General features: G+C 38.8%; 1 protein-coding gene across 1 annotated transcript; it reads right to left on the reverse strand.

Moving 5' to 3' along the window:
- Positions 1-5,046: 5,046 nt before the first annotated feature.
- Positions 5,047-21,208, reverse strand: BCL7A (BCL tumor suppressor 7A). The gene is made up of 6 exons (XM_009283891.2): positions 21,174-21,208; positions 17,438-17,519; positions 13,863-13,959; positions 11,729-11,896; positions 8,597-8,718; positions 5,047-7,609 (listed from the first exon to the last, which is right to left on the reverse strand). The coding sequence occupies exons 1-6, from the start codon at positions 21,206-21,208 to the stop codon at positions 7,538-7,540; spliced, it is 576 nt and encodes a 191-aa protein (XP_009282166.1). The 3' UTR covers positions 5,047-7,537.
- Between the last annotated feature and the right edge of the window lie 3,973 nt (positions 21,209-25,181).

The raw sequence follows: 25,181 nt of genomic DNA on the forward strand, positions 1-25,181 counted from the left end.
CCCGCCATTGCCACCCCCGAGGCCGCTTCCCCTCAACGCGGCCCCCAGCCCCCTCTGAGGCAATGTTCCCTCATGGAGAGCCCCAGGCCACCATCAGCCACCCCCGAAGGCCACTGGAAAACACCCCTGCGGGTATTTTCCCCTCAGTGAAAGCTGCAGCCTGCCATCACCCTAGAGGCTGCTTTCCCTCAAGGCAGCCCCCAAGGCCGCTTTCCCTCCTCCCACTGCCCTTTAGTTACAAGAGGAGAGCTTCTTCAGAGGAAAGGGCAGGACCTTTCCTCTCACACACCCATCGTGTAAGTGACACCCACGATGTTTTACCCTTCCCCTTACACCACTGTTGATCATGAAACATCCCTGTGGGGCAGCTGGCCACCTTGCATCACCACCAGCCTCACCACGAAAGCGGAAGGCATCACTGCCACAAGGCCCTGGTGTCACACTACTGCTGTCCTGTCCCTCTCCTCCCACAGTGGTTTAAGCGATCCAACATGGCGCTTCCACCCAGCAGGACTACGTTGTAGGGCGTGAGGTGGCGCATAGGGAAGCCTCGACCAAAAATGCATAACCACCTCTGGCCTTAAGACTGAGAAGAGGCCTAGGGAAGTTGTGGTCACTCAAACAGAACCATCACAAGGAGCTAACTGCATGTCTTCGGCAATACACTTCCTCAGAAACCCCCCCCCAAGGCTAAGGGACTCTTACGAACATGAGAAGATGCAGAGGACAGCCCAGAACTGTCTGAAGAACGTTGATGAGAGAGTTACTGGGCTAGAACTATTTCATGGATTTAAGCTATCTTTAATACAGTAAATTGCTTATTATTTTCCAGAAGCAGTCTGCAAGAAGCCAGGGCAGCTACAGAAGTAGCTGGAGACCTGCGGCAGACAGGCTGCAAACACGGCTGGAGGGATCAGCCTGGAATTGTAGAGGAAAGCTCGGGACACGGAGCTTCCACTGCCAGCCTGGTGGCTCACACCTAACCCACGGACCTGCTCAGCGGCGTGCATAAAGTAAGTACCATTGTTCCAGGGGAAGTAAAGATCGGATTTCATCCTTCTCAAAAGCATAAAGGAAGCAATGGATCCTGTAGGTCAAGATGAAAGCACAGCAATAGGGCCAGCAGATGTATTAGTCTGGGGAGAGGACAGCAGCTTACAGTACAAAACCCCATATACATAGATATGTATATACAAAGTCAAGAGAAAAGATCTCTAGCTTGCCCTGTAGAGCAAACCTCCATCAGCAGGAGAGCAATTGTATTCTACATGGCATAGCATAAATGCTTTGGAGTAAATTGCTTATATTCTCTGCCTTCTAGGACCTTGTACTTAAAAAACCAGGCTCTTCTACATAGTCATCCTCATGAGGGGAAAAAAACCCCCAAACATTAAAATGCCACATGCTACTTTTTCTGCTTCGTAAAAACCAGAAATAAGATCAAGGGAAACTCAAGGGATAGTGATAATAGCAAGTCTTGGGCACGGAAGGAAGAGGCATTCCTGCAATATCACAATTAATGCCCTTGCAGTGATCTAATATTCTCCATTAGAGAGCATGAAATCAAGACGGATCACTGTGTTTAGGGGAGGAGTGGTAGTCTCAAATACTTCCCCACATGAAAGGAGCAGTAAGGCATGGTCACATCATGTGAGGGCTCGCTCTGTTAGAAAACTTAAAAAAAAAAACAATCAAGATTTACATTCAGACATCATGTGAGGGCTCTGTTAGAAATCTTAAAAAAATTCAAGATTTATATTCAGCTCTTAGTCAGCATCGCATATGACTAAAATTCTTAAGAAAAGGCCACAGTCATAGTTTAGCTTCAAAGCTGGTTATTGTTACCTTAAAGTGTTTTTTTTTTTTTTTTAAAAAAAGCAATGCTATCTCCCAGCAAGGCATTCTGATTGGGAGTACTCCAAGTGCAAAAAATAAAAACATTTCAAAACAACATTCATAGTTTTACAATGTCTATTTTAAGTCTGACATGTAGTTTGTTAGAGCACCTGAACTAAACAAAAATTAAAAATCTCAACCACCCATCAATAACAGCACTGCATACAGTACTTCCATGACAACAGCCTATACGTTTACCTCACAAATTTATAAGCAAGCCACACTTGCTTCTTCCTGTGTGCAAGGAGGGGTAACTTGTTAAACTAAAGTTGCTAGGTAGCAATGCAATTTTCTAAGAAGAGTTAGCAGTACACCAAACCATCATTTAAAATAGGGGTAGCAGTCTTAAGCTATGACTAACATTTGATGCAGTTCAGGGTTTTCTCCTCTAATCATCCCCAGTGCAAATAACACAGATGCAAGGAAAGACGCATCCCTTAAAATAAATTCAGTTATTTTGGTGACAGATGTCTTGGTTTGCCTTTTTAAAGATCAGCATTTAGGTGATCAGTAACAGGTGAAGACTCCCAGCTATCCTCTCCTCCTCCACAGTAAGGAATTCCAGGAGGCACAGGGAAATACTAAAGGGCCACAGCAGCATCTTTTGAGTATGCTTTTTCTTACTGTTTCTTTTTAGCAATCTGCAGTGCCAGGTGAAACGTAGGCCACCATCTTCTGATGATGTTCCTTCAACAGCGCAGACTTTTAGCACAGGAGGAGGCAGACATTTACCGACTTAGAATTCAATTGTGATACAGACTGAACAGAGAGACATTCAAGCTGTTTAAAAATATACCCGCAGCGTACTCCACAACACTTAGTGGTACAAGATTATCCTCCTAAATCTACACACAGGAAGATAAGCGTTCCCATTTTGCTGAGGCACAAGAGCTCAAGGAATCTTACTCACAGCCTCTGACTGTGGGGCTGATTGCAGGTGCTGAGAGTCCGGCCATCCCGTTACCACTGCTGGCTCCTCTGCCCGTCCTGCTCCCAGGCAAACCACAGGGCCAACCTCCAGCTCCATACCCTGCTTCTAGGCTAGGCTGTTGCTCACTCCTTCACCCTTTACTGGCACAAGCCTTACCTGTTCAGAGGCCTTTCCTTCTGGGACCCGTCCTGAATTATATCCTTGTTTCCACCTGTTCTTTTCTCTCTCTCCAGTTCCACCCTATATATAATTCCTTTATGTAAGTTTGCTGATTTAATTCACTAATCCAGAGAAGAAAAAAAACCTAACTAAAATGGGTAGTTTTCTTAGGTTAGCGAATTTAAGTGGTTGATGAGAGGATGCTATGAGCACCCCGGTAAACGCAAGGGAGGCAACAAAACCAAGCTGGGAGCAGGCAAGCTGGCTGTGGCTCGCCCTTCTGGTAGCGGTCAGCCAGCAGACCAGTTCAGCTGTCTGAAACAGCAGGCTACTTTGGGACAGAGCGCATGGAACACAAAAAATAAGCTGGACACATATTTATATCCATCTTGAATGTACAGAATCTTTCCAAAACTCTTGAGGAGTTTTACCCTTGCTAGCATCAGACTCAAGCATGTTTCCAAACTGAAGCATGTTTCCACACCATGCCCTCCTCCCTCCAATTTAAATTACCACAACACATTAGCCGAGTACCAGGCCAACAGTAAGTACCTTAAATTACCAAGTTATTTTGCAGGTTGCTGTAATTACATTGGCCATATCTACTTGTTTGTTGTTACAACAACAACAAACTGCCCCCGCCCCACTCAGTGTCCTGCTACAATATCAAGGCACCTTTGGTCCACTCAAAGGTGAATCCTTTTACATGTTACCAAATCAGACAACACCATAGAATGCACATTTAAAAATACAATTTATAAAAGCAGAAATTTATTGTAAATTTAAAAAAACAAACTAAGATTAAGTTTCTTGATAAAAAATATTCACACAGCATTCATGTTGTGATTTTTTTATTTTATTTTTGAAATGAAACCATTGTACATTGTACAAACCATAACTACCGATGGAATAAATAAGTGAAAAATTATACTGCTGTACAACACACACACACACAAATCATAAGATGGAAAACGATTAGGTATTGAAGAAAACAAAATTCTTTACACCTTCTAACAGGCCCTTAGATATAAAGAACATTCCAAAACATGACAATGTTTATGTATGAAGATAGCCACCCAAAACCAATATTTTATACTGCCTTGTTGATTATTTTTTGTTGTTTTGTAAGTGCCAGCACTTTTTGGAATGTTTAACAACTACTTTCCCAAGCATAAAAATTCCAAGGAATAGTTCTGCTATAAAATGTTTGGCTGAGTAAATCGCTTATTCGGAAGGCCTTCCCACATGTTCCACAAACTCAGCTAATTTACTTGCTTGCTTCTAGTTTCTTTTTTTTCTTTTTTTTTTTCTTTCTTTTTTTTGTATTTATTTGTAACTGAAGCTCCAACATTCAGCATTGTAGCAAGGAAGCACTTCTTGATATTTGCACTATTTCTAGAACATTAGCTGTATGAGAACTTTCAGTCATCTTGAAGAAAATTACATCTCTCCTTCTGCTCCACGTCTCAATGCTTTCAATAAACCCTTTTACAGTGAGTTCATAAAACAAGTTTCTGGTAGAGATAGGTCCAAGCCAAAAAAAGCTGGATTTAGATCTGGTTTCAAACCTCAGGTTGATTTGAATTCGATGTTCTGGTTTGGTCCCATCTGTACTTTCTGGCATTAAAATGTGTTTAATCACATCCGTTGGCCCATAAGTGTTATCAGGCACTTCAAAAAAAGACTAATAACAGTCTTATACACTATTTTGGATTTCTTCATACCAGATAATGTCAAAGTCTCTTCCCTTAGAGACTGACAATAACAGGTCTAAGGAACCCAAATCTATCTGCTTGTTCAGTTGTCTGTTGTCACTAGAATCTCTGGTTAAAAAAAAAGTTCTGAATGTATTCTGTATAAGCTGTAAATAAAGCATTACTACTTTAGAAATAAAGCCTCTAGGAATATGGTTATGATGCCTTGTCTTGTAAGCCACAGAACAATGAACAGTTCTGAGCAGAAGCCACAGGAGAGAAAAGGAAGTTTATAATTAAACCTGTTGATGTCAATAATGCCAATAAATGTTTTCATCTAATAAGTTCTGAATGTATTCTGTATAAGCTGTAAATAAAGCATTACTACTTTAGAAATAAAGCCTCTAGGAATATGGTTATGATGCCTTGTCTTGTAAGCCACAGAACAATGAACAGTTCTGAGCAGAAGCCACAGGAGAGAAAAGGAAGTTTATAATTAAACCTGTTGATGTCAATAATGCCAATAAATGTTTTCATCTAATATGATGAAAAATTTGAGGTATTTTTAGTGCTATTTATATATTTTATTTCTTCCTAAAGTACAGGAATTAGTTTCTAAATGAAAAGTCTATTTACTCCCTTGGAAACATCTACAAAATTAAAATTAAAAACTTGCTGCGATGCACCTGAAGATAGGGATTAGTAAACATGACTACTTGTCAAAGGTGGCATCAGATTTGTTTTGTTTTAGCATTAAAAACAACAAAAAGTTAGTAAATCAAAAATATTTTTGTTTGAATCTTTCTAGATTTGCCCATTTAATATATCAATAGAACTTCTCACAAAATATCACTTAAATCTGAATGTAATATACATACAAATCAATCGTCATTGACCAGTTATCCACATTTTAGGCATACACACAATTCAAGAGAGAATTCTACCGTTTCATTGCATATATTGTGCAAATATAGTTTTTGGCTCCTCAATTCCTTATTTTCAGAATGTTAATGGACTTCATGATCAGACCAGAAATCCCAAAAACTTATTAGGGAGCACACTGTTTTCATGAATGATTTGCAATCGAATTTTATTCAGTTAAAATCCAAAGAGTTTTATTTCAACATAAAGGAAAAGTTCCGAACTGAGTGTCATATGTTATTTCGAGTTCAATCCTACAAACATCTTCTGGAAGGTCAGTATTGGCTCCCCACTCCTCCCTCCCCCCAATTCCCCATTGTTTTTCATAATAAAGTGGTAATTGCAAACGCAATGCAGTAGTCTAAGTGCAAGCCATTTTCACTATTGGAGAATTCAGAAATAAATAAGCTTAATGAAGAGCTAATTATGAAAATGTATCAACTGGAAGCAGTTTTTTTCATTTAAAAAAGTATTTACAGTTCTTAGCTTACAAACTATATGCAACCATTTTCATAGCTGTGAGATCATATTTTAAATTACAAGTTCCATCTCCCACACGAAGTGAAGACAGCCTAAGGGCCCGGTATGTACACGCGTGTGTGTGTACTGAAGTCAGAAATAAGCGGTTCCCACCGACACCAGGTATTTATAACTGGGAGCTCACCCTGGAAGTGCAAAGCCCACTGTAAGATCAAGCCCTTGTGACCTGACGCAGGTGGTTCTGCACTTCTACACGCTGCGCATTTGAAGGGAGTTGCACATACTTAGTGCCTTTCAATCAAGTTTAGCATAAGCACACTTCAACCTAATTGAAAGAGAAGGAACATTTCTAACAATGATGTAGGGACTATGGAAACAACAAGGCTTATTTACAAGACTTGCTGAAAGAAAAGAAGAAATCCCAAATACAGTATTAACGTGGAACATAGAAGTAAACATCTTAAAAAGAAACAGTACAATGAAATCCAGTTCAGTGAAAACATGATATCAAAAAAGACCAATTGAAAATAAATTCACTGTGCATCAATCCCTTTGATCCTACTTATGTACATAGTGGAACTTTTCTGTAAAGCAAGTTGTACCCAGTACAGAGATCTGGACCTAATACCTAAGTATTTTAACTGCTGTGTTATAGTATATATTCAGATCTGGACTATAAATGGTAAACAGATCGTGTTAACTTCTGATGAAGTTAAGTATTTAGAAGACCAAATTTACAGTTGCGAATGCCATGCATTCAATAAAAGATCTCCACTATAGCTGCTAAAATAAAATATCAAGCTCCTTTTTCTCCTTGGACTCCAAGAGTGAAAATGGCTTCCTGATCTCTATTTGTTAAAAATTTAAGCACCAGGGATTTAAAAATTAAAAACAAAACAAAAACCCCAAACAAAAAAGGAAAAAAAAAAGGGGAAAAAAATAAAGCCTTACTACATGGCATTATACAAACATAGGCCACTTTGCAAAGGAGACAGTTGCAAAACAACTTTTAAAAGTTAGCACTGTTTTCAGAACACAAGGCACAAAACAAAAGCAGACATCACGCCAGAACAATGAACTTCACATGAAAGCTAATACCTGACCTGTACCATCCTTAAATATCTTACAATGTTAAATAGAGAAATGAAAAAAAAAAAATACAGCAGCAACATAATTGTAATTTTGACTTTAGAAACAGTGCGTAGACCCCTCCTGAGTTGTTTACTCCAACCATTTCAGAGACAGTAACTTAAAAGTTCTCAATGTTTGTTTCACAGGAAAAAGTTTTCAGTGTCTGAGAAGTTAAACCTTTGTTAGGCTTTCTTGGATTTTTGCTTGGTAACTTGAAAAGTTAGGAGTTCTGTCCTCATCCAAGAGAAGATGCTTAAGTAAGGTTGTTCTATAATTAAGCCCACTGATGTACCTTACATAAAAACTGACCAGAAAAATCTATAGTCTAAATCTCTTCAACATTTTGTTGGGAAGCCTCTACTTTCATCTTTTTAGAAGGTGGCACTCCTTCAGAGTCCTTAATGAGGGGGAAAAGAAAAACAACCATGTTATCATTGCACTGAATTTCAGGCGCCATAACCATCAAACAAAAACCATGAACAAATTCCCTGGTGTGGCATTTGTAAAATACAAAGCACCCCTGGATACGAGAATGACATGACCAAGTGCATTTGCTTCCTGAAATCACTCCTCTACTTACATCTTACCTCAACATCCTTACACTTGCTGTCCTCTACTGACAAAGGGCAAAATTCTAGTTCTGGGCTAAAAACCACAGTGAATATTCCAAGCAACAGCCTTGATGCATGGTTATACCCGGACTTCCCTCAGCTCCACACTCGAGCACAACCCACACCAAGGGCACACACATCTTCTCCTGCTGTAGCCAAAGCAATCTCTACAGAACAGAACACGCAAGGTTTGGAAAGTGCCAGGTGTGCACTGAAACAAACCAACCACCCGAAAGGAAAACCAACAGACTGAGCGGTGCTCTGCCTGAGGATCTCGGTGTGAGGGGAACAACTGCAAGGATAATTTCTTTCTCCCACCCACCCAGAATTTTTCCGTATACCAGTGAGTAAACATCCAAACATCTCGTCCACTGAATCTACAAAAATTAACTTTCCTAACTGCTATATGCATTTACTTTTATAGAAGGTATTTTACTTCTGAATAGTCCTCAAAGGGGCCTGCCCAGTAGGCTAGGTCCTAGCAATTTATTAACATGAAATTTTAATATTACAAAACTAACACAGACTGGTTTAGGAAACTGAAAAGTAAATCAGACCAATCTAGTCTTACTGCTCAAATTATGTGAAACGCAAGAAGCCAATCAAATTATCCACAAAACCAGGTACGTGTACATTTAATACTCTACAGCTGCTTTACTGTCCTCACCTTTGGAAATGAGTCTAAATACACAACTGGCCTCCTTACATTTGCTTTTTGGTATAAGTACTCTTTTCCAAATCCCAAGTAATTGGGCTTTTGTGCTTAAAGTTACCTGAGAGTTTTTAGATGCCTCTGTAATTATATCATTTTCTCCAGAGGACTGAATTTCTGCTTTCTCTGAACTATTCATGGAATTTTCCATTGAAGACTGTGAATTCTGTTCATCAGAGGTATCTGAAATTTCAAGAAATAATTTTAAACAAACAAATGAAAGCATTCGGCAGGAGCTTTTAGGATGTCTTCTCATTAGCAACATCCCAAACATATAAATTTCACCCACGTGTAACCATTACTGATAACAGACCTAACAACTGTATGAATATAATGAATTAAGCTCAAACTCCAGGACCACAACCACTGGCTGCTGCCAGCAGACCCACGCTGCCGGCAGTATACAATTGCTGGTATCAGTCCCTAGAGGGAGCTAAGCTCCCGCACACCCTGTACCACAGAACGATGTCAACGCTGTTAGCAAACAAGTTTCAACACAAACTTTGCAAAGGGACTGATCGCAAGGAAACTTGCTTCAAACCACAAGTAAAAGGCAGCTACAAAAAGGGCTGAATTGTGATAACTAATGGATCTAAAACTATGTAGCTAAGGAGAGAGGATAAAGTTATCTGAATTGAAATTCAGCCATGTATTTAAAATCCACTTATTTGCTTGATACTACTTTTAAGATAAAATTTAGAAATTCAGACAGCTTAACCATTAAGGTTGTAGAATTTTTAGTTCTGGTGCATACTTATGGAGAAGTCTTCCAGCTTTTTATAGCTCTTGTTATTGCTTCCAATTTTTGTGTTTGGGGGTTTTTTTGGTTGTTTGTTTTGTTTTCATTTTTTATAAACCCTTCTCTCTCTCTCTAAGCAAGACTTACAGAGGACTCGGGGTTAAAGCACCCATTCACTCAAAGAGGGGATAAGGGCACTTAAAATGTCTTTACAGGTTAAAGATCCCTGAAAGTTTAACACAGTATGTCCAGAAGCAGACAAAAAAACCCCAAACAAACAAAAAGCCCCAACCAAAACCAAACCACTGAAAACAAAACCCCTTTGATTGTAAAAAGCCAGTTATATTTCTTTCAGTATCCACATCAAGAACAGTGTAAGGACTGAAACCCATTCTTTCCTTCAACTCATTTAAAAATCCCTTTTGACTTGAATGAATTCTCAGAAGTATGCATGGAGTCAACTGTTATGAAGTGATCTCTCCACAGGTCCCTGACCCAAGAAACATATACATTTATTCAGATGAAGAGAAATGCAAGATCAAAAATATTTTTGGACAACTTTGGTTAATGAAGATGACACAACCAGCAAGTAATGGATATTTTTGTGGTGTACTGTATAGAAAGCATCACAAGCATTTCTGAAAGTTTTTCTGACTGAATTCAACATGAAGTGATGCCTATGATGAGCAGTCTCAAAGATCATATTCAGCAAACTCGGACAGAATCGTCTTCCTTTCCATGTCTCACCAGAAAAGCATGTTCATACCGAGAAAGAAACAAGTTCCAAGGGCCAGAAGGAACTTCAATTTCAGTTTCTGTTGTGTATGTCTGAGCAACTTGAGCTAAGGAGCACTCTGAGGCGCGCATCTCCCCATGGCAAAAACACACTTAAGAGCGACTTCCACAACGGACAGCTCATAACGGCTGTGTTCTCTTCCAGTTGCTACTGACAGCTACCACTCACGCTGCTGCTGGCCTTTGGGCAAGGGGATCCGTATTTTAAACTACCAAGCCCCAAGCTATTCCGATGCCTGCAATGACTTGTGTACACAGCAAAATGTTTTGAATTCACCTGTTTTCTTTGAGAAGTCCACACTGAGCATTTCTGACCACCCAAACTGTCCCCTAGCTTTAAGGAACCTCCCTGATTCCAGTGTAGTAACATGAGATAGACGCACAAGGTCATTAACCCTATCCAGTTGAAGAATGTCACAATTCCAGGGGTTTGATTGATCATAACACTTCGGTAGATAAAGAATTACTTAATAAATTTTTAAACACAGCATATAACCAATAGAAAACAAACATTAATAACGGGTATTTTTTGCCATTACTTCTTCCTTTCATTTTACAGTAACTGGCTCTGGAACTAATCCAGGGAACTTGGTATGATTTTCCCTGAACCTAAATTTAGTCAGGGGAGCACGTATGCTATGTAACAACTTCACACGAGCAGGTTCAGACAATATCAGACCTAGGAGTAAATCCTTACCGTTTACCATGAGCAAATATGCTAGCTGACATTTTCATTGAAGGATATGGCATTCCGATTTATTTCAATTTGGTGACGATTCAGTTGTCAAATTTTAACCCCAATTAACAATGACAACATTTAACATACTTAACCATTCTGGTATTACCAAGATAAAAGCTCTAAATTTAAATTGGTTAGTGGATCTACTGAGCTAAGAACTAAATCTGGAGGGCATAATTTAATTGCTCTGCTATTGGAAGAATTCTGCAACCAAATCATTAGAATGGTGTTAAGGATGTCTTTTATCTGTTATAATAGGATGAAGAAAGTTATCTTCCCAGGAATATAAATACAGAGCATGTTTCAGTTACCCAAAACACCATTTAAAGAGTAAGGTTCAGAACAATCTCTTAACCCACATGTATTTTTAATCTGTGCACAACTGCAGTACAATATTGTAACACTTTTAGAAAATTAGGACAGAATTCAGGGTTAACTTTTGAATAAATAACTAGCAGGGTTAAGAAAAAAAGAAAGCTTACATTGAAGTTTAGACAACTAAAAAAATAATTTCAAAATATCTCACCTCCATTTTACTTTCACACTAGATAACAAACATTCATGGATCTACAAAAGTCATACTTTCCAGGATTTGTGTGATTACATGGTAGCAGCCATTTAAAAAATGATTTTAAATTATTTCTTCTTTCAAGACTGAGATTATGACAACAATAAACCAAGTATTTTGTTTGTTTCCTCTCTGAAAAAGACCCTGAATGTAAATCTGACCTTTCCAGTTGTATGGAAGGATCACTGGTAGGCCAGAGAGATTATGGCCCATTTTCACATAAATGCTGAGAATTCAGAAACAGTTTCTTTCAAATTGTTATTATTCAGTTCTTAAAATGGACAAGCAAATAAATGATACACTAAAGGATAACATTTTTTGTTTGGCTTTGAAGACAGTCTTTTCAGCTCACCTTCTGAACCAGGCTGCTCCTTTGCTTCTGTCTGAGTTTCGTCAGACTTTACTTCAGTGCCGTCTGCTTGTGTTGCCAAGTTCTGTTCTGGTGCTGGACTTGAATTACTACTGTTTTCTTGTTTTATTGGAGAAGCATCAGCTATTGAACTCTGGTTGCTATTGTCATCTGTTAACAAGAGAGTTAAAAACAAGAGAGTCTAATTTGACAAGATAAAAAGCACACCTTACTTCTTCCATATTTTTCTTGTATTATTCCCTGATAACACATGATATAGTCTAGCTTGCTTGGGATCAAGTCCAAGCATTTACACTAACACCACATCTAACTTTTTTCCACACCACCACAATTTTTGCTCTTGCAGCCTATGCTGTAACACAGGAGCTTTCTAGCAGTCACTAAAAATCAGAAAACTTCAAAAAAGGTGCTCTAACTAATATACAATAAAACCAAGAGTGTTTTACTCAGATCTCTTCCAAAAGAACCCAGAATTTTGTAATATGAGTAAAACAGATCAACTGAAGCGGCAGTCTCATTTTACAGTTCATGTAACACAGGGCTAGTTAAGTGTTCGTGCTGCAGATTTACAAATACCCACCACTACAATGCTCAGATGAGCAGATAGTTTTTGAAGTGTCCCCTGAAGGTCAAAACACACCCCCCTCAAACCCCAACAAAACCCCATCAAGGTAAAATGTAACATCCAGTCCCAATATCAATAGTTTCTAACTGGTAATTGTCCAGAATATTCTCCAGCCTCCAAAAACTTGGATCACAGTAACTTTCTGCAGCACAGATCGTGTCTCTGTAGTTAACAGGAAATATTCTGCCTGTGCCCTCTTCCTGTGAAAACCAATGACAGTGGCTTAAGTATCTCAGCTAATACTTTATGGATAGCAGTGGGGTGCAACTTCCTGTAATCTTTAAGCCAGTCTAACGACCATGGGTAACCAAGAGGGAAGCTCCCGCCCCCTAAAGAAAACTAAACCAGCAAAACATTATTAGTTAAATTACTAGCGTGCAAGTCGATCCACCTTCTTCTGCATCTCTACAATCATTACATCCAAAGGACTTCAGAAACATATAGCTGGTGATGGGACCATCTCTTTTCAGAGCGGCTTGAAGTCAGATCAGATTAAGTTTATCATTAAATTGTACAGCATGGCTTAAAAACACAAGTGATACATGATAAAAAAGCAAGTAGTATATTCACCTCATAGATGGGAGAAAAAAGACTTAAGAGAATTGAATTATAAAGATGAAATATTAATCCAGATCTGTGAAAATCCTGCTCAATCCTTTAATTGCAAGACCATACTCACTGTGAACACCGCAAAAACCAACCAGGAGGCAATACAAATGCAAATAAAACTGAAATGAAAAATTTGCAACCCACTAAAAGAAGTGACCCCCTTTTATCAGCTCAAATAGTGCTGCGTTCTCAGCCATAATTGTTATCCAAACACCCAGAAGGTAAAAAATGGAAACAGAGCTGAGCTGTGCAAGCTCCTCTGTAATAAATACCAGGTTAACACTCAACAGTTCACACTTAAAAAAAAAAAAAAAAAAATTGACCTAATAGTGCCTGACCAGCAAGCAAAAAAAACGTTTTCTTAACCAGTTAATTTCATCCAGCTGAAGCAGAAGGAAGACACCATAGAACCACAGCTTGCTTTCTTGGCTCTTACAGAATTCTTTTGACCTGACTCACCTATAGAGATAAAAAGTACAAAACCTGCACAAAAAGCCACTGAGGCTTTGGGGGTCTTTTTGGTTTTGTAATAGGTGCCACTGAGGCTTTGGGGGTCTTTTTGGTTCTTCAAGCAGCAAACTTGACAGAGTTACTGCTTCACCTGACGGTAGTATTTTGAATGGTAGATATTTCTATTTTTCATATTTAGCTCCACTAACAACTTTTTTTCCCCTCACACAGCCCAAATAAAAATGGCATTTAAACAACTGTTAGTACATCCACAGAAGAGAAGTCCAAGGTACCAAATGAGTATCTGATGCTGCTTTCACTTTGACTCAATCACATTGTCCATATATCTGAGCAACAGAGAATTTCACGCTGTGAGGTTATGCTTTCATAGCAGTGTAATAGGGTAATAGGGGCTGACCTTCTCCCACTCACCATGCATGTCCATCATCCCTGGAGAGGAGCTGTTCTCTGGAGTGGTCACTTCAGAGCCACATTTTTCATCTTTGCCTTTTTTCTTATTCTTATTTTTCTGAAAAACAAAAGGTACCACAAACAAATGAGACTATCATCATGCAGAGAAATCCACGTTGCAATATAAAACCCTTCCCACTCATTAATTCTGTGAGCATGTCTCTCAATTTTAAGTGAGAAATAAAGCCAATGTAATAACAACTGACATTATCAATAATGCATTAGTCCCAATAACTGCAGGGCTGTTTTTCTAATTGTATTCTTCATGACACAAAACACTCGGACATATAGGCTTTTATCCAGAAATTCTAGTAAAGGTTAGCACTTAAACATATTTTCCATCTTCAAACAACTACACAATTTTTGTAAAAAGTACAAAAGTTCTCAATAATACCCCTCATTCTACAAACAGGGAATCTGAAGCACAATGATTAAATGGCTTGCTGAGTCCGAGAACTTGGGAGGTGCTGGCTGCTAACTTTGTACTCAGTTCAGAGAGCTACAAAAGCAAGGTCAAAAGAATCTCTGCCACACCAGGACAAGGGAAGAACATCGCTGATCAGAAGCAGGGTTAAGATTCATGAAACTACCTGATTTCTGAGCCTGTAACTCTGCTCACTGTATGGTTTATGCGTATCAATACACTGCTACAAAACTCAATACATTCTCCCTTTCATATCAGAAAGCTTGTAGAATACACCTGGACAATATGCATGCACGCACAACAGGAATGATAACAGATCTAGAATTTTAACACTGAAGAGACAGCTTTTTACCTCTTTCTCAATGACCAACACTGCAGAGACCTCCTCCTTCTCTACAACTAATGCTGTTTCTTCATTAAAACTAAAAGATGGATTAAGAAAAATCAGATTGGCCTAAAACAAAGTGCATAAGCAAGACAGTCCTACATGAACAATAGGTCACAACATGCTCATGACCGAACAACAGTATGGACTGCAAGCATTAAAACAAAGGAAGAGACAGTGGCATCCATCACGTGGAAAATCTGTGTCTGCTAAGGGATGCAGCATTTTCAATTAAGAGGTGACGTAATCAGTCTCACGGAGAAAGAGCCAGCTGCATTGCTTTTGGAGGCTCCTGCGTGCCTGCTGAGAAGACAATTAAAAGCCTGACTCTAGGAAGAACGCGTGGCAGTCCATCCATTCGGATAAGACAGTGTCCTCCAACGAGGGAAGGAACTAAAACCACAATCAAATATTGTCCAACACTGCAGAAGAAATTCAACAAGTGATATCTGGAAGGACTTTTCCCTCTATTTTAAATAGATTATTAGGCTTATTTTTAAATTCTGTTTTTACTTCAGAGAAGCCAGACTTGATTCCCTAATATGTGAAACAGAGGTGAAAGCACATGGACTTCTTTACCTTTGCAAAATGAAAGTTCAGAGGGGACATAATCTCTCTCAGGTTTGGTTTTTGGCGTTTTTTTAAAGGTAAAAAGGACACTTTTGCCACAAGAGAAATACTTAAAAATGACTGTGAGCCATTTAAGCTGAAAAGTTTTTTTTAAAAAGGTTTAACCATCAAAGTGGTGAGGTTCTACAACAGCCTTCCAAAACTAGTAGGAGGAAAGAACCTAGCTAATTCTGGTTCAAAGAAATGTCAGTGTCTTAGGAACAACATGTGAGGGGGGGAAGTAATCTAATCTGTGTTCACTAAAATCAAAGACAACTTGCATTTGAAACATGAAGCAGTAAAAAAGATCCCATTCTCCTATTCCAGTAAAAAGCAAGTATACTGTTTGCTCTGTCACAGGTGGATGAAATCGGATGTAAAAGGATGTCAGAAACAAAATTAAATAGCCAAGACGACCCCTACCTGGTATTTATTTTTAAAATATATGCACTTGTTTTAATTGTGAGAACTTCCAGAGCAAAAAGACAGAAACCTTACAACATCAAGCCTGCAAGAACTGCAGCTGCACAATGGCCTCTACTTGTAATGAACAGAATGTGACTGTAGGACACTAAAGTAACTGGTCTTGAACAGTGTCCCAATTTCAGCAAATCTGGAGCCTAAACCTAAAGATGATGGCTCAGAAAATACAATTAAACTCTGCACATAGAGGCCATTATATAAACCCATTCTTCTTAACAGAGAATCTGACTTCAGGTACCAGTCACCTTGAAAATTCATCCAGAAACTCGCTAGCAATTCTGTTTCAAAGTTCCATGGTACCCATCATGCAGGCATACCTTAACTGCGGGAAAACAATTTTCAGAAGCTGTGAGCCTAAATATCCTAAATCTCTCTCTCTCTCTCTCTCACATAGATTGCACAGCTTTTTCCCCCTATGTATTATAAATAATAAAATCAAGACCAAACATCTGACAACTACAAAGAATGAACAAGTTTCTGTAAAGAAACCAGGAAAGGTTTCCCAATTCACAAGGGGTTACTTCACAGAGATGCTGCTCAAGCACTGAAGAATACAAGAGGCTTACCACAACTCTGACAGTCACAGAAATCTGTGGTACAACAAAAGGTACAGAAAGAAACAAACTCAGTTAAAACAATGCTAATCAAAAATAGGTCTTGAATTTGGACTTTGAATAAGACAAGATCATGACACTGTCTTGTCTGAAAAAGCATCATTTTACACATTTATTAACATAGTAGTTTTCTTCCAGACAGGTCTTAACTCATATTTCAAATAAAGTAAAAGCACATGACAGCCCAAGGAAGGAGTACCAAACTTAGGATATATATTCTATTGTATCATTAATTTACTGTGGTACCATGGATTAGTTTTCTCTGTAACAATATTTCAATTTATAAAACGAGAGCAATGTTCATTTTGAAAAACAATCTGCAAGCCCTATCAACTTTGATTTTTACACTTATTTTTGTGCCACATGATTGTATCATGGCACAGGAACAGTGCACACTAAGAACGTAAACATGATGCATATGCAAAACATTTATCAAGAGAAAACACACATTACAATAGAAGCATGCCTGCTGTATTGCTGGGGCTGGACATCTTAATACAAGTGATCTCTAGAAGCATGCCTGCTGTATTGCTTGGGCTGGACATCTTAATACAAGTGATCTCAGGATTTTCCTACCCTTACTTCAGTGTTTTGCACCTATTTTTGAGCAAAACAGCAGTGATGCACAGATACAATACATTCTCCGCACAGTTCCAAACCAGCTACTTTCCTTTAAAGCATCAGGCAGAAAGAGGGGAAAAGTAATCGATGTCTTAGCTTTCCCTCCCTGCCTCCCAATTATTATGTTAGAGAAAGGTTTCAAAAATCAGTTTCAAGCCTAATGTTTAACAGTTATCTGAGAACTGATCCAAGTTGACTCCGGGAAGACTGCCACCCACTGAACCATCATCACCACTTTCTGTAGAGATCGGCATTTCCCTAGAGCTCTTCTATTCAAACACTTGCAAGACCCGCACCAGTCTTAGCTTAAAGGCTCAAAGAATAGCAAGCATATTTCTTTCGACTTTCCCTAAACATGAGTGTCATCTTGAAGAAAGCAAGACATCTGCAGGATACTTACATCATCGACTTTAGGCTCTGTTACTGGTACCCATTTGTAAATCCTTAGAGATGTGTCGCCAACTGTCACCCACTTCTTCTCCCTATAAAATTACAATGCAGGAGAAGTTAAAGTTAAACTTCAGATTCAAAAAAAGTGATCTACTATTGTAAGTTGTCAAGGATTTAAATAGGCTATTAAGTAGGATGATCTCTATTACATCGTCTTTAGTACTGCATTGTGCAAATTGTTCTTTGCATTTCACAAACTTGTTAGAGCACTGCTAACCTCCAGATTTCTCAGGGCTGTGACTCGACTAGGTGAGTAACTGCAGTAGCAGTAATAAAATCTGGATTACAGATACAGTTAAGAAGAACAGCTATTGAAAATGCAGATTTAATGCCTACAATTTTCACTTTAAGTTTCTAGAGAGCAGAAGAGGTTTTAGACAAACCAGTGTGTTTTGATTGTCATGAAGCTGTTTAATGGTATTAGAAATCTAAATGCATTTTGACCATCTGAGGTTTATTTTTGGGTAGAAATTTGCTGCCAGCAATTTAACATTCACTCAACACTCCTGTCAGACAGCTCTGAAATTCTAGCCTTAGAACCAACAGCCTTATTGGTAGCAATATGTGCCGTGATGCAGAATTCAGACTCTGGAGAGCCTAGCTCTCTTAGACAGCAAAGGCTGAGAAGGCTATCAGAGAGGGAAAAAGCATAACCTACGGCACTCTGTGCAGACCCCTGCCAGCCAGCCGTGAAGTCGTGACATTGACAAATTGCGAAGGAAATCTGGCTGGAGGGCGTCACTACATTAGGGGGTCACACAGACACAGAGTGCGGAGATGGAAAGGATGCTGAACACTTAGTTAAGGGATGAATTCCTTGAGCTCTTTACATCAGAATATTAAAGGAAGGTCCACAATGCCAGAGAAATTTCATCACAATTCTGTGATCAGTTTTCAGGTCACAGATTACCACTGCTGGTTCCTGGGTTTGCAATATAGCTCTGCAAATGGATCGATTAAAAGTTAACAACAAAGACCAATTCCATTAAATAATCAGGAACATCTGAAATTAATTTGGCATGAGATCTCAAGCATTTTTCTTTTTTAAAAACACATCTAAATAATAGATTTGGGATCCAGTTATAGATTTAAAAAAAAAAAAAAATGTTCTTTGCAGGATGGGAGAAGCTGGATGTGACTCCAAATATATATGTGATAGCTCCATTTTTAGAAAGGGCTTCCAGAATCAAAACCAGCCACATTGTACAAATGCCACAAACATCCTCCTGACTATTTGTTTTAGCTACTAAAGCCAATCTTATTTGTTTTCCCTTTAGAGGAGACACTTTCCTGTTTAAAAAAAAAAAAAAAAAAGCAGCACTATATATGGAAATTTGGTAAGTTTTGGATCTATATATGGCGCAATTTGGTGTTTTGGATCTGTCCACAAGGATATTTTAATTAAAGTACAAAACTATTTCCGATTCATTTCTTTCCCACTGCTCTTCTTGGAGCACAGTTTTTCCTCAATATGTTTAGATACATCCATTTGGGTACGCTAGATGGCTAAAGTATGTCAAAACCCAATTTTACGCTAATTTGGAGCTCTACCACTAGATGTGATAAAAATGACAGTGGAGATGAGGGTATGTCAATAATGAGAGCATACTTAATTATGAAGAGATGATCATGAGATATATATATATTTTTTTTTAAGGATACAAGACAAACCAAACTTATTTCTACTTAGGAAAACCTTTGAAATTATAGAAATAAAACCAGCTGGGGTTTTGTTTTGGGTGTGGGGAGAGGTGAATAAATACTTTTAAAAAGTTAAGATTTTAGTTTTTTCCTACAGCAAAATATTACTTAGAGATGCTGCACTGGAAAACCAAAAGTTCAAGATACCTGTTAGCATCTCAAAGCAGCCTCACACAGCATCTTCACTGGACAGACTGTAGAACACAGGAGGAAACCTATATTAGTAACTTTTTCCTTCTAGTATTAAAGTTAGCCCTGACATTTTAATTCTTTTGAGTTTCGTAAGTACCACTTTAAGTTTTGATAACCCTCAGCTATAGGGATTTTTTTACTGAATTCAATACACAGTAATTCAGACAACAATGGGAATAAGGATATTTTGTGATGGAAGTACACCAACATCCCAGTCCTGCAAACACTTATGGCTAAAGAGAAAACCCAACATCACACTGCTATTACTCAAATATTTTACATGTGTAAGCATTTGCAGTATTGAAGGTTTAAGACTGTAAAAGTATTAATAAGAAAAATGAAGACAACCTCCCCTAAAACTTAATAAAATCATTGGCAGCACAAACACAAATTTGTTAACAAAGAAATGTAATGACTTTCAGACATTTAAGATCAACAGGGTAAAATAACTTCAGGATTTCAGATGTTTATTGCAAATAAAGCTTCGAATATTATCTGTAATACTTACTGCCTTTCCATTTCAAACCAAAAACCAAACCAACCAAACAAAACAAACCCCAAACCCCCAAAACCTCTTCTGCCCTGAACACTCACTTTTCCTCTTTTGTACAAAGACACCATCCCAACCTGCTGATCAGGGACTTTCCTTTTTATTTAGTTAGAATTGACAATTTACGGATGCTGCCCATAATGGTAAGTTGCTAAATGCTGCACAAACTACAAAATATTCTCGCTGACCAAATGCCGGAGTAGGAACGAGGAATTAATGAACTCTTGAGCCTATTCTGTTGTGAAACCTTAAGTAGTTTCTCCACCTGTTTTCCTGTCTGTAAAATGGATCTGCTGTTGAACCCACTCATCCTGAGACCCTGACCAGAATTCCACCCCTGTAACTCTATTCCACCTTTGTTTAGCAATCACTAAGCAATATTTTCTACTGCACTGTCCCATTATACTATACAGGTTGATCTCTATATTGACTGATGGATTGGAAAAGGTGGTTGATGGAACACCATCAACCTGAGAGTTAATCAGGCTAAAAATGTGGCAATTATCAACTTTACTTGCCCATGTCTAACTGACAAACTCCATAGCTTTACAAAAAAAAATTTTTTCTGGTTTCAAACCTCTCCTGTTCCTCCATGAATGACTCAGGAGTAACAACACTGGAAAATGGCAAAACTTAAAATATATACAATAATATTTTTTCTTTTAATCTTCCACACTGAAAAGTATCTTAAATATTTTAGTTATAGTAAATTCAGAAACTGATCAATGCAACAGAAACAAACCCTTACATTTGTCTGAAATTGTGTTAAAGCATTTTTAAATTCTGAACCATATCTGCACAGCATTTAAAGGACAGCCAAGGATACGTAGGGTAAGCATTAGTATCAACACTTCTTTAGTGCTTATGCCTGAGGCATAATAATATCCTAGAACTTACATAATTATATACTCAATTCCCCATGCTAAATAGCCCAACACTCTTAAATATATTTATATTTTGTATATTAACACTAAAGCTCCAAAGATGAATATCAAATTCCATGTATAAAAGTAATATACCAGCGAGCAAACACAACAGTGTATATTACACTTATACATAAAGTGTCAAGGCAGCTTCTGCAGCAGCAATGAGTGCTAGAAACATTTGATGGCACAGAAACAGAAAGCCTTTACTGCCAATATATTATCATTCAAGAAAAGGCTTTCACACTTGTTTGGCTTTTTACCGTGACTATCATTTATCATAGTGATCTGTATTTACACAAGGATTTGCTCCCACATACCCCATCTTCTGTTGATGATCACGAAGTGACGTCATAATGCTGAATTTATCACATCACACTCACTTGCATTGCAACAGAGTTTGGTGAAAATCACAGAATTATGACCTCCCTGTGGGATCAAGCAAAGGAGAAAGGGGAATGGGAAAGAAAATGCCATTATTATACACAAAAAGTGCTGTAAGATGCACAAAAAAAGATTTTTTTGAAACATAGGCTTGCTTTTCAGAGCACGCCTATTGCTATGTAGATGTTTGTCTAGTGACCAACGGGAAGTAGCCCCAAATATACATGGTGTTTCTTATCCACACTGCAAATACAATAAAATACCATGTAGCATGACTGGACAAAGACTAATGGTTAAGGACACCTTCTCTCTGAGTTTATCTAAATATGGTGCATTATGAGAGTCCCCTTTAACTTACACAGGCCAGCATGTTTTTAAGCAAGTTCTGCTATGTTCCACGTTGCAACAAGCACCTTTTCTTACAGTAAGGAGAAACATGGCTTATGCATGACAAAACTCTACCTTTAACATACATCCAACTTCCACCGAAGTCAGAGAGCATATCCTGGCTCAAAAAGAAATAATCACGAGCCAGAAAAAAAGGTATCATAATTCAAGCATGATAGCAGCGTGTTTGGGCCACTACAGTACTTCAGTACAGTTCCTGCACATACACTGAGTATTTTTACTTCAACTGCCACTACATGAACTACAATCTTAGCAGGAAACTAAACACAGGCAATGTAGCTGGGGACTAAACTAGGGTGGCAACCTGGTAGTAGCAAACAGTATTTTCCAAAGACATCACATTAAGAAGTTCTATGTCATAACTACTTTTCAGAGCGAAAGCCTGTTTTAAGAAGGAAGCACGAGCAGCAAAACCTGCAGAAGCTCAATCTCAGAGCATTACGTACCACACAAAAATATTTTAGCAAGTCTGAATGGAGACAGTGAACAGAAAAACCACAGCAGCATTGTCTAGAAATTCTACTCTAACTAGCCACAGCTAGCGATCCCAACCAACGGTACCAGGTAACGTGATCTCACTGCCCGTGGTGACTTTGCTCCTCAACTTTTACACAACATGCTTTGTTTTAAGCTACACCCCAAGTCATGTCTGGCTCTACAGCCAATTCCCTGCCATAATGAATATTTAGCACTTTCTGTAAGTACTTTCATCAGGTGTCCAAGTTCACCTCTTCTTCAGAAGGTGCTATCACTGTTCCTTGATTATGGCTTTGATGGGTCAGAAAAAGGTCAAATGACTTCTGCAAAGATACTGCAATTCAAAAACAAGGCAACACAATGAGATTTCCTCATTCCTGGTGCATTCTCTAAATCAGGGTACCCATCTCTGTCAGCCACACCATGGCTCCATCCTTAAATGTTCGCACAGTTGTCCAAAAGCTCAGCAGTGCTACGTGCCCATGCCAATTATTTCACTGCCTCCCAAGACGTCCTACCACTTATACTTGCCTCCTGCCCGTTACTTGTCTTTTAGTAAATGTCTGCATTTTCTTTCATTTAATAAATCAGACTTTTATAAAACAAGAGTATTTCCATATTTTTCCAATGCTGATTGAGGGCACAATAGTTTTTGCCTCTCTCTTCTTGAGGACCCATTTAGAATCTACACATACCCATCGATCTTTAAAGACAAAAAACAATCCTGTACCTTTCACAAATCACTGAGATAAATTTATCTCAGAGGATTTTTTAAAATAGACTGAAAGAAAAAATTGTAAGTACTGTTAAAAAAAAAAGTAGAACTACCCTCTTAGCCATGGGAATTTAACATTTTTGCCACACAAATACAACACAACCATATATTCTGTAAGACACGTGCTATGTGTTTTCTAAAACAGATGCTCATTCATGAGAGTGGTTTAAACAAAGGAGATATGGTTACATTAATCTCAAGATAAAAACGTAACAACTTCACTGTTTACTACTAAGTTCCAGTAATACCAGAAGTGCGAGGTGCTCTACAAACACACATAAAGATAGGGTACCTGCATCAAAGGGCTCACTGTCTAAGAAAGAACGCGTATTTTCTAAGGAACGAAGTCTGCACTGATGGAAACCGCTTTCCAATAGGCACGTTCATAGACGTGGCAGTACAGGCATTCGGTAATACTGCACAGCAAGGCTGCTGCACACCTTCACAGACTGATAAAGCTTTGGGCAGCATGCACCAGAGCCACTGTCCACTCCAAAGAGTTTACAGCTCGGTCTGCCTCTCTACTCATCCTTGGCACGCACCGCTCTGAGCACACAAGTCGCAGAAAACTCTGTTCTATGAAAGGTTGGATGCAAGGTATTTTAATCTTCAGTGGCTGCATTTCCACAGAAGAGCTGTGGATGGCAACAAATTGCTCCTATTATGCAAATAAAACTGCACACTTGGAAATTGCCTATGTGGCTCTTCTGAAGATGCAGGAATTGCTAATGTGTAAAGTTCAATTTAACAAGCCAAGTCTTCTCAAAACGTTTAAACCACAAGACATAGAATCCCTCTTGCTAATTTCCCACTGTACTTGACTGCAGGTGGGGGGAATCATGAGATTCACCTTCAAATTATGATTCCTTTAAAAATAAGAAAAATGGTTTATGTAAATACTTGTGAGATGCACACACAAAAAGCCATATGAATACTTCTGACAATAATCAAAAGAAACATTGCATGATCCTGTTCAGGAACCCTTTAAAGCAAGTTGTCTCTCATGATAGATAAAGTGTACAAAATCTATTTATACCTTAAGATTTGTTTTATAGAGGAAGCCATAGCAACTGACATGATGGCAGAGAGCCCTTGCCAAGGAAAAAAAAAAAAAATTAGACATTTTGTTGAATGGCCAAGCTTCTGCCTCTACTCCTCTCTGAAATCCACAAACTAGGATTCAAAGTATGCTGCGCTCATGAATGAAATACCTACAGGCAAAATAGTCCCACACATCCAACAACGCTCCTGTTTGAACAAAAGTCCTGTCACACCGCTATACATTGTTCTGACCCTTCAAAGCTGGCCCAGCAGTCAGCAAACAGCGCTTAAAACCACCACCCGAGTAGAAGAGAGTTCCTGAAACCAACCGAACTGTGGTGCTCGGGCTGCTCCGGCTCCCTACACAATGGCTGGATTCTTTGAAATCCCCATCTCGTGCCCTGCGTTACTGGACACACGTCCCGATTCTTTGTCCAGCTCAAGCCAACGGGCCCATTCATCTGCTCAAGGCCATTTAAAACGCAACAATCCGTTTCACCCGAATAACACACGTTTAATTCTGTATTTTGCTTTTAATGAAAGCGAAGCGTTAGCTGTGGACTGCAATAAAAGTGCCCCCTTATTTTACCAAGTTCAAAAAAGCTGAGTTATGCAGATTAATACTAACCCAAGGGATTTCCCCGTGGATTTCAAATGTTTAAAGAATTTTAAGATACATGCACAAAGACTACTGAACAGTCAGTCAACTTGCTGGAAGAAAGAGATTCCCTCTCGAGTCACACTGGCACCGCTCTTTATCCCATCCAAAAACCCTGGACCGACTGTGCAGAACACTGCAGTGACTGTTTCACTGTATTGTTTAAACACCTCATGCGGATTTTCCTAACAAAAGCAGAAAAAGACAAAAGCGGGAAAATGCCAAAACACGTTTAAGGCCTAACAAAAGGGAGTTATTTCACCAGGGGTACAACCTTCAATTATATAATTTAAAACAAATTCCAGCGGCAATTACGCGCTCCCTCCTGCTCCGCTCGGCATTTACAACCGCCGGAGCGCTCGTGGGAGACGATCCCGCTCGGGTTTGCTGCGCTTACGGGCAAACCTCGGGAACTTGAAAGGTAAAATAAATAAATACATGTGTAATAATGAAAAATAAACTCTCGGGCGCTTTACAGGGGTATTTTTAATGCTTTTTATGTTTAAAAAATACTTCTTTGAGCTCTAGCTCCACACACACCCGGCGGCGCAGCTCCCCCAGGCCCGCTCCTCGGGGCCCTTTGTA

Source organism: Aptenodytes forsteri, unplaced genomic scaffold (genome assembly GCF_000699145.1).
Source record: "Aptenodytes forsteri isolate BGI_AS27 unplaced genomic scaffold, ASM69914v1 Scaffold118, whole genome shotgun sequence".
Lineage (NCBI taxonomy): Eukaryota > Metazoa > Chordata > Aves > Sphenisciformes > Spheniscidae > Aptenodytes > Aptenodytes forsteri.

Bases quoted from the DNA above. Each gene is read 5' to 3' on its own strand.
- BCL7A (XM_009283891.2), bottom strand. From the start codon at position 21,208: ATGACGTCACTTCGTGATCATCAACAGAAGATGGG. The intron at 11,897-13,862 runs GTGAGTGGGAGA...TCTTGTTAACAG, and splicing joins AGGGATGATGGACATGCATG to ATGACAATAGCAACCAGAGT. The intron at 8,719-11,728 runs GTGAGCTGAAAA...TTGAAATTTCAG, and splicing joins GGAGCAGCCTGGTTCAGAAG to ATACCTCTGATGAACAGAAT.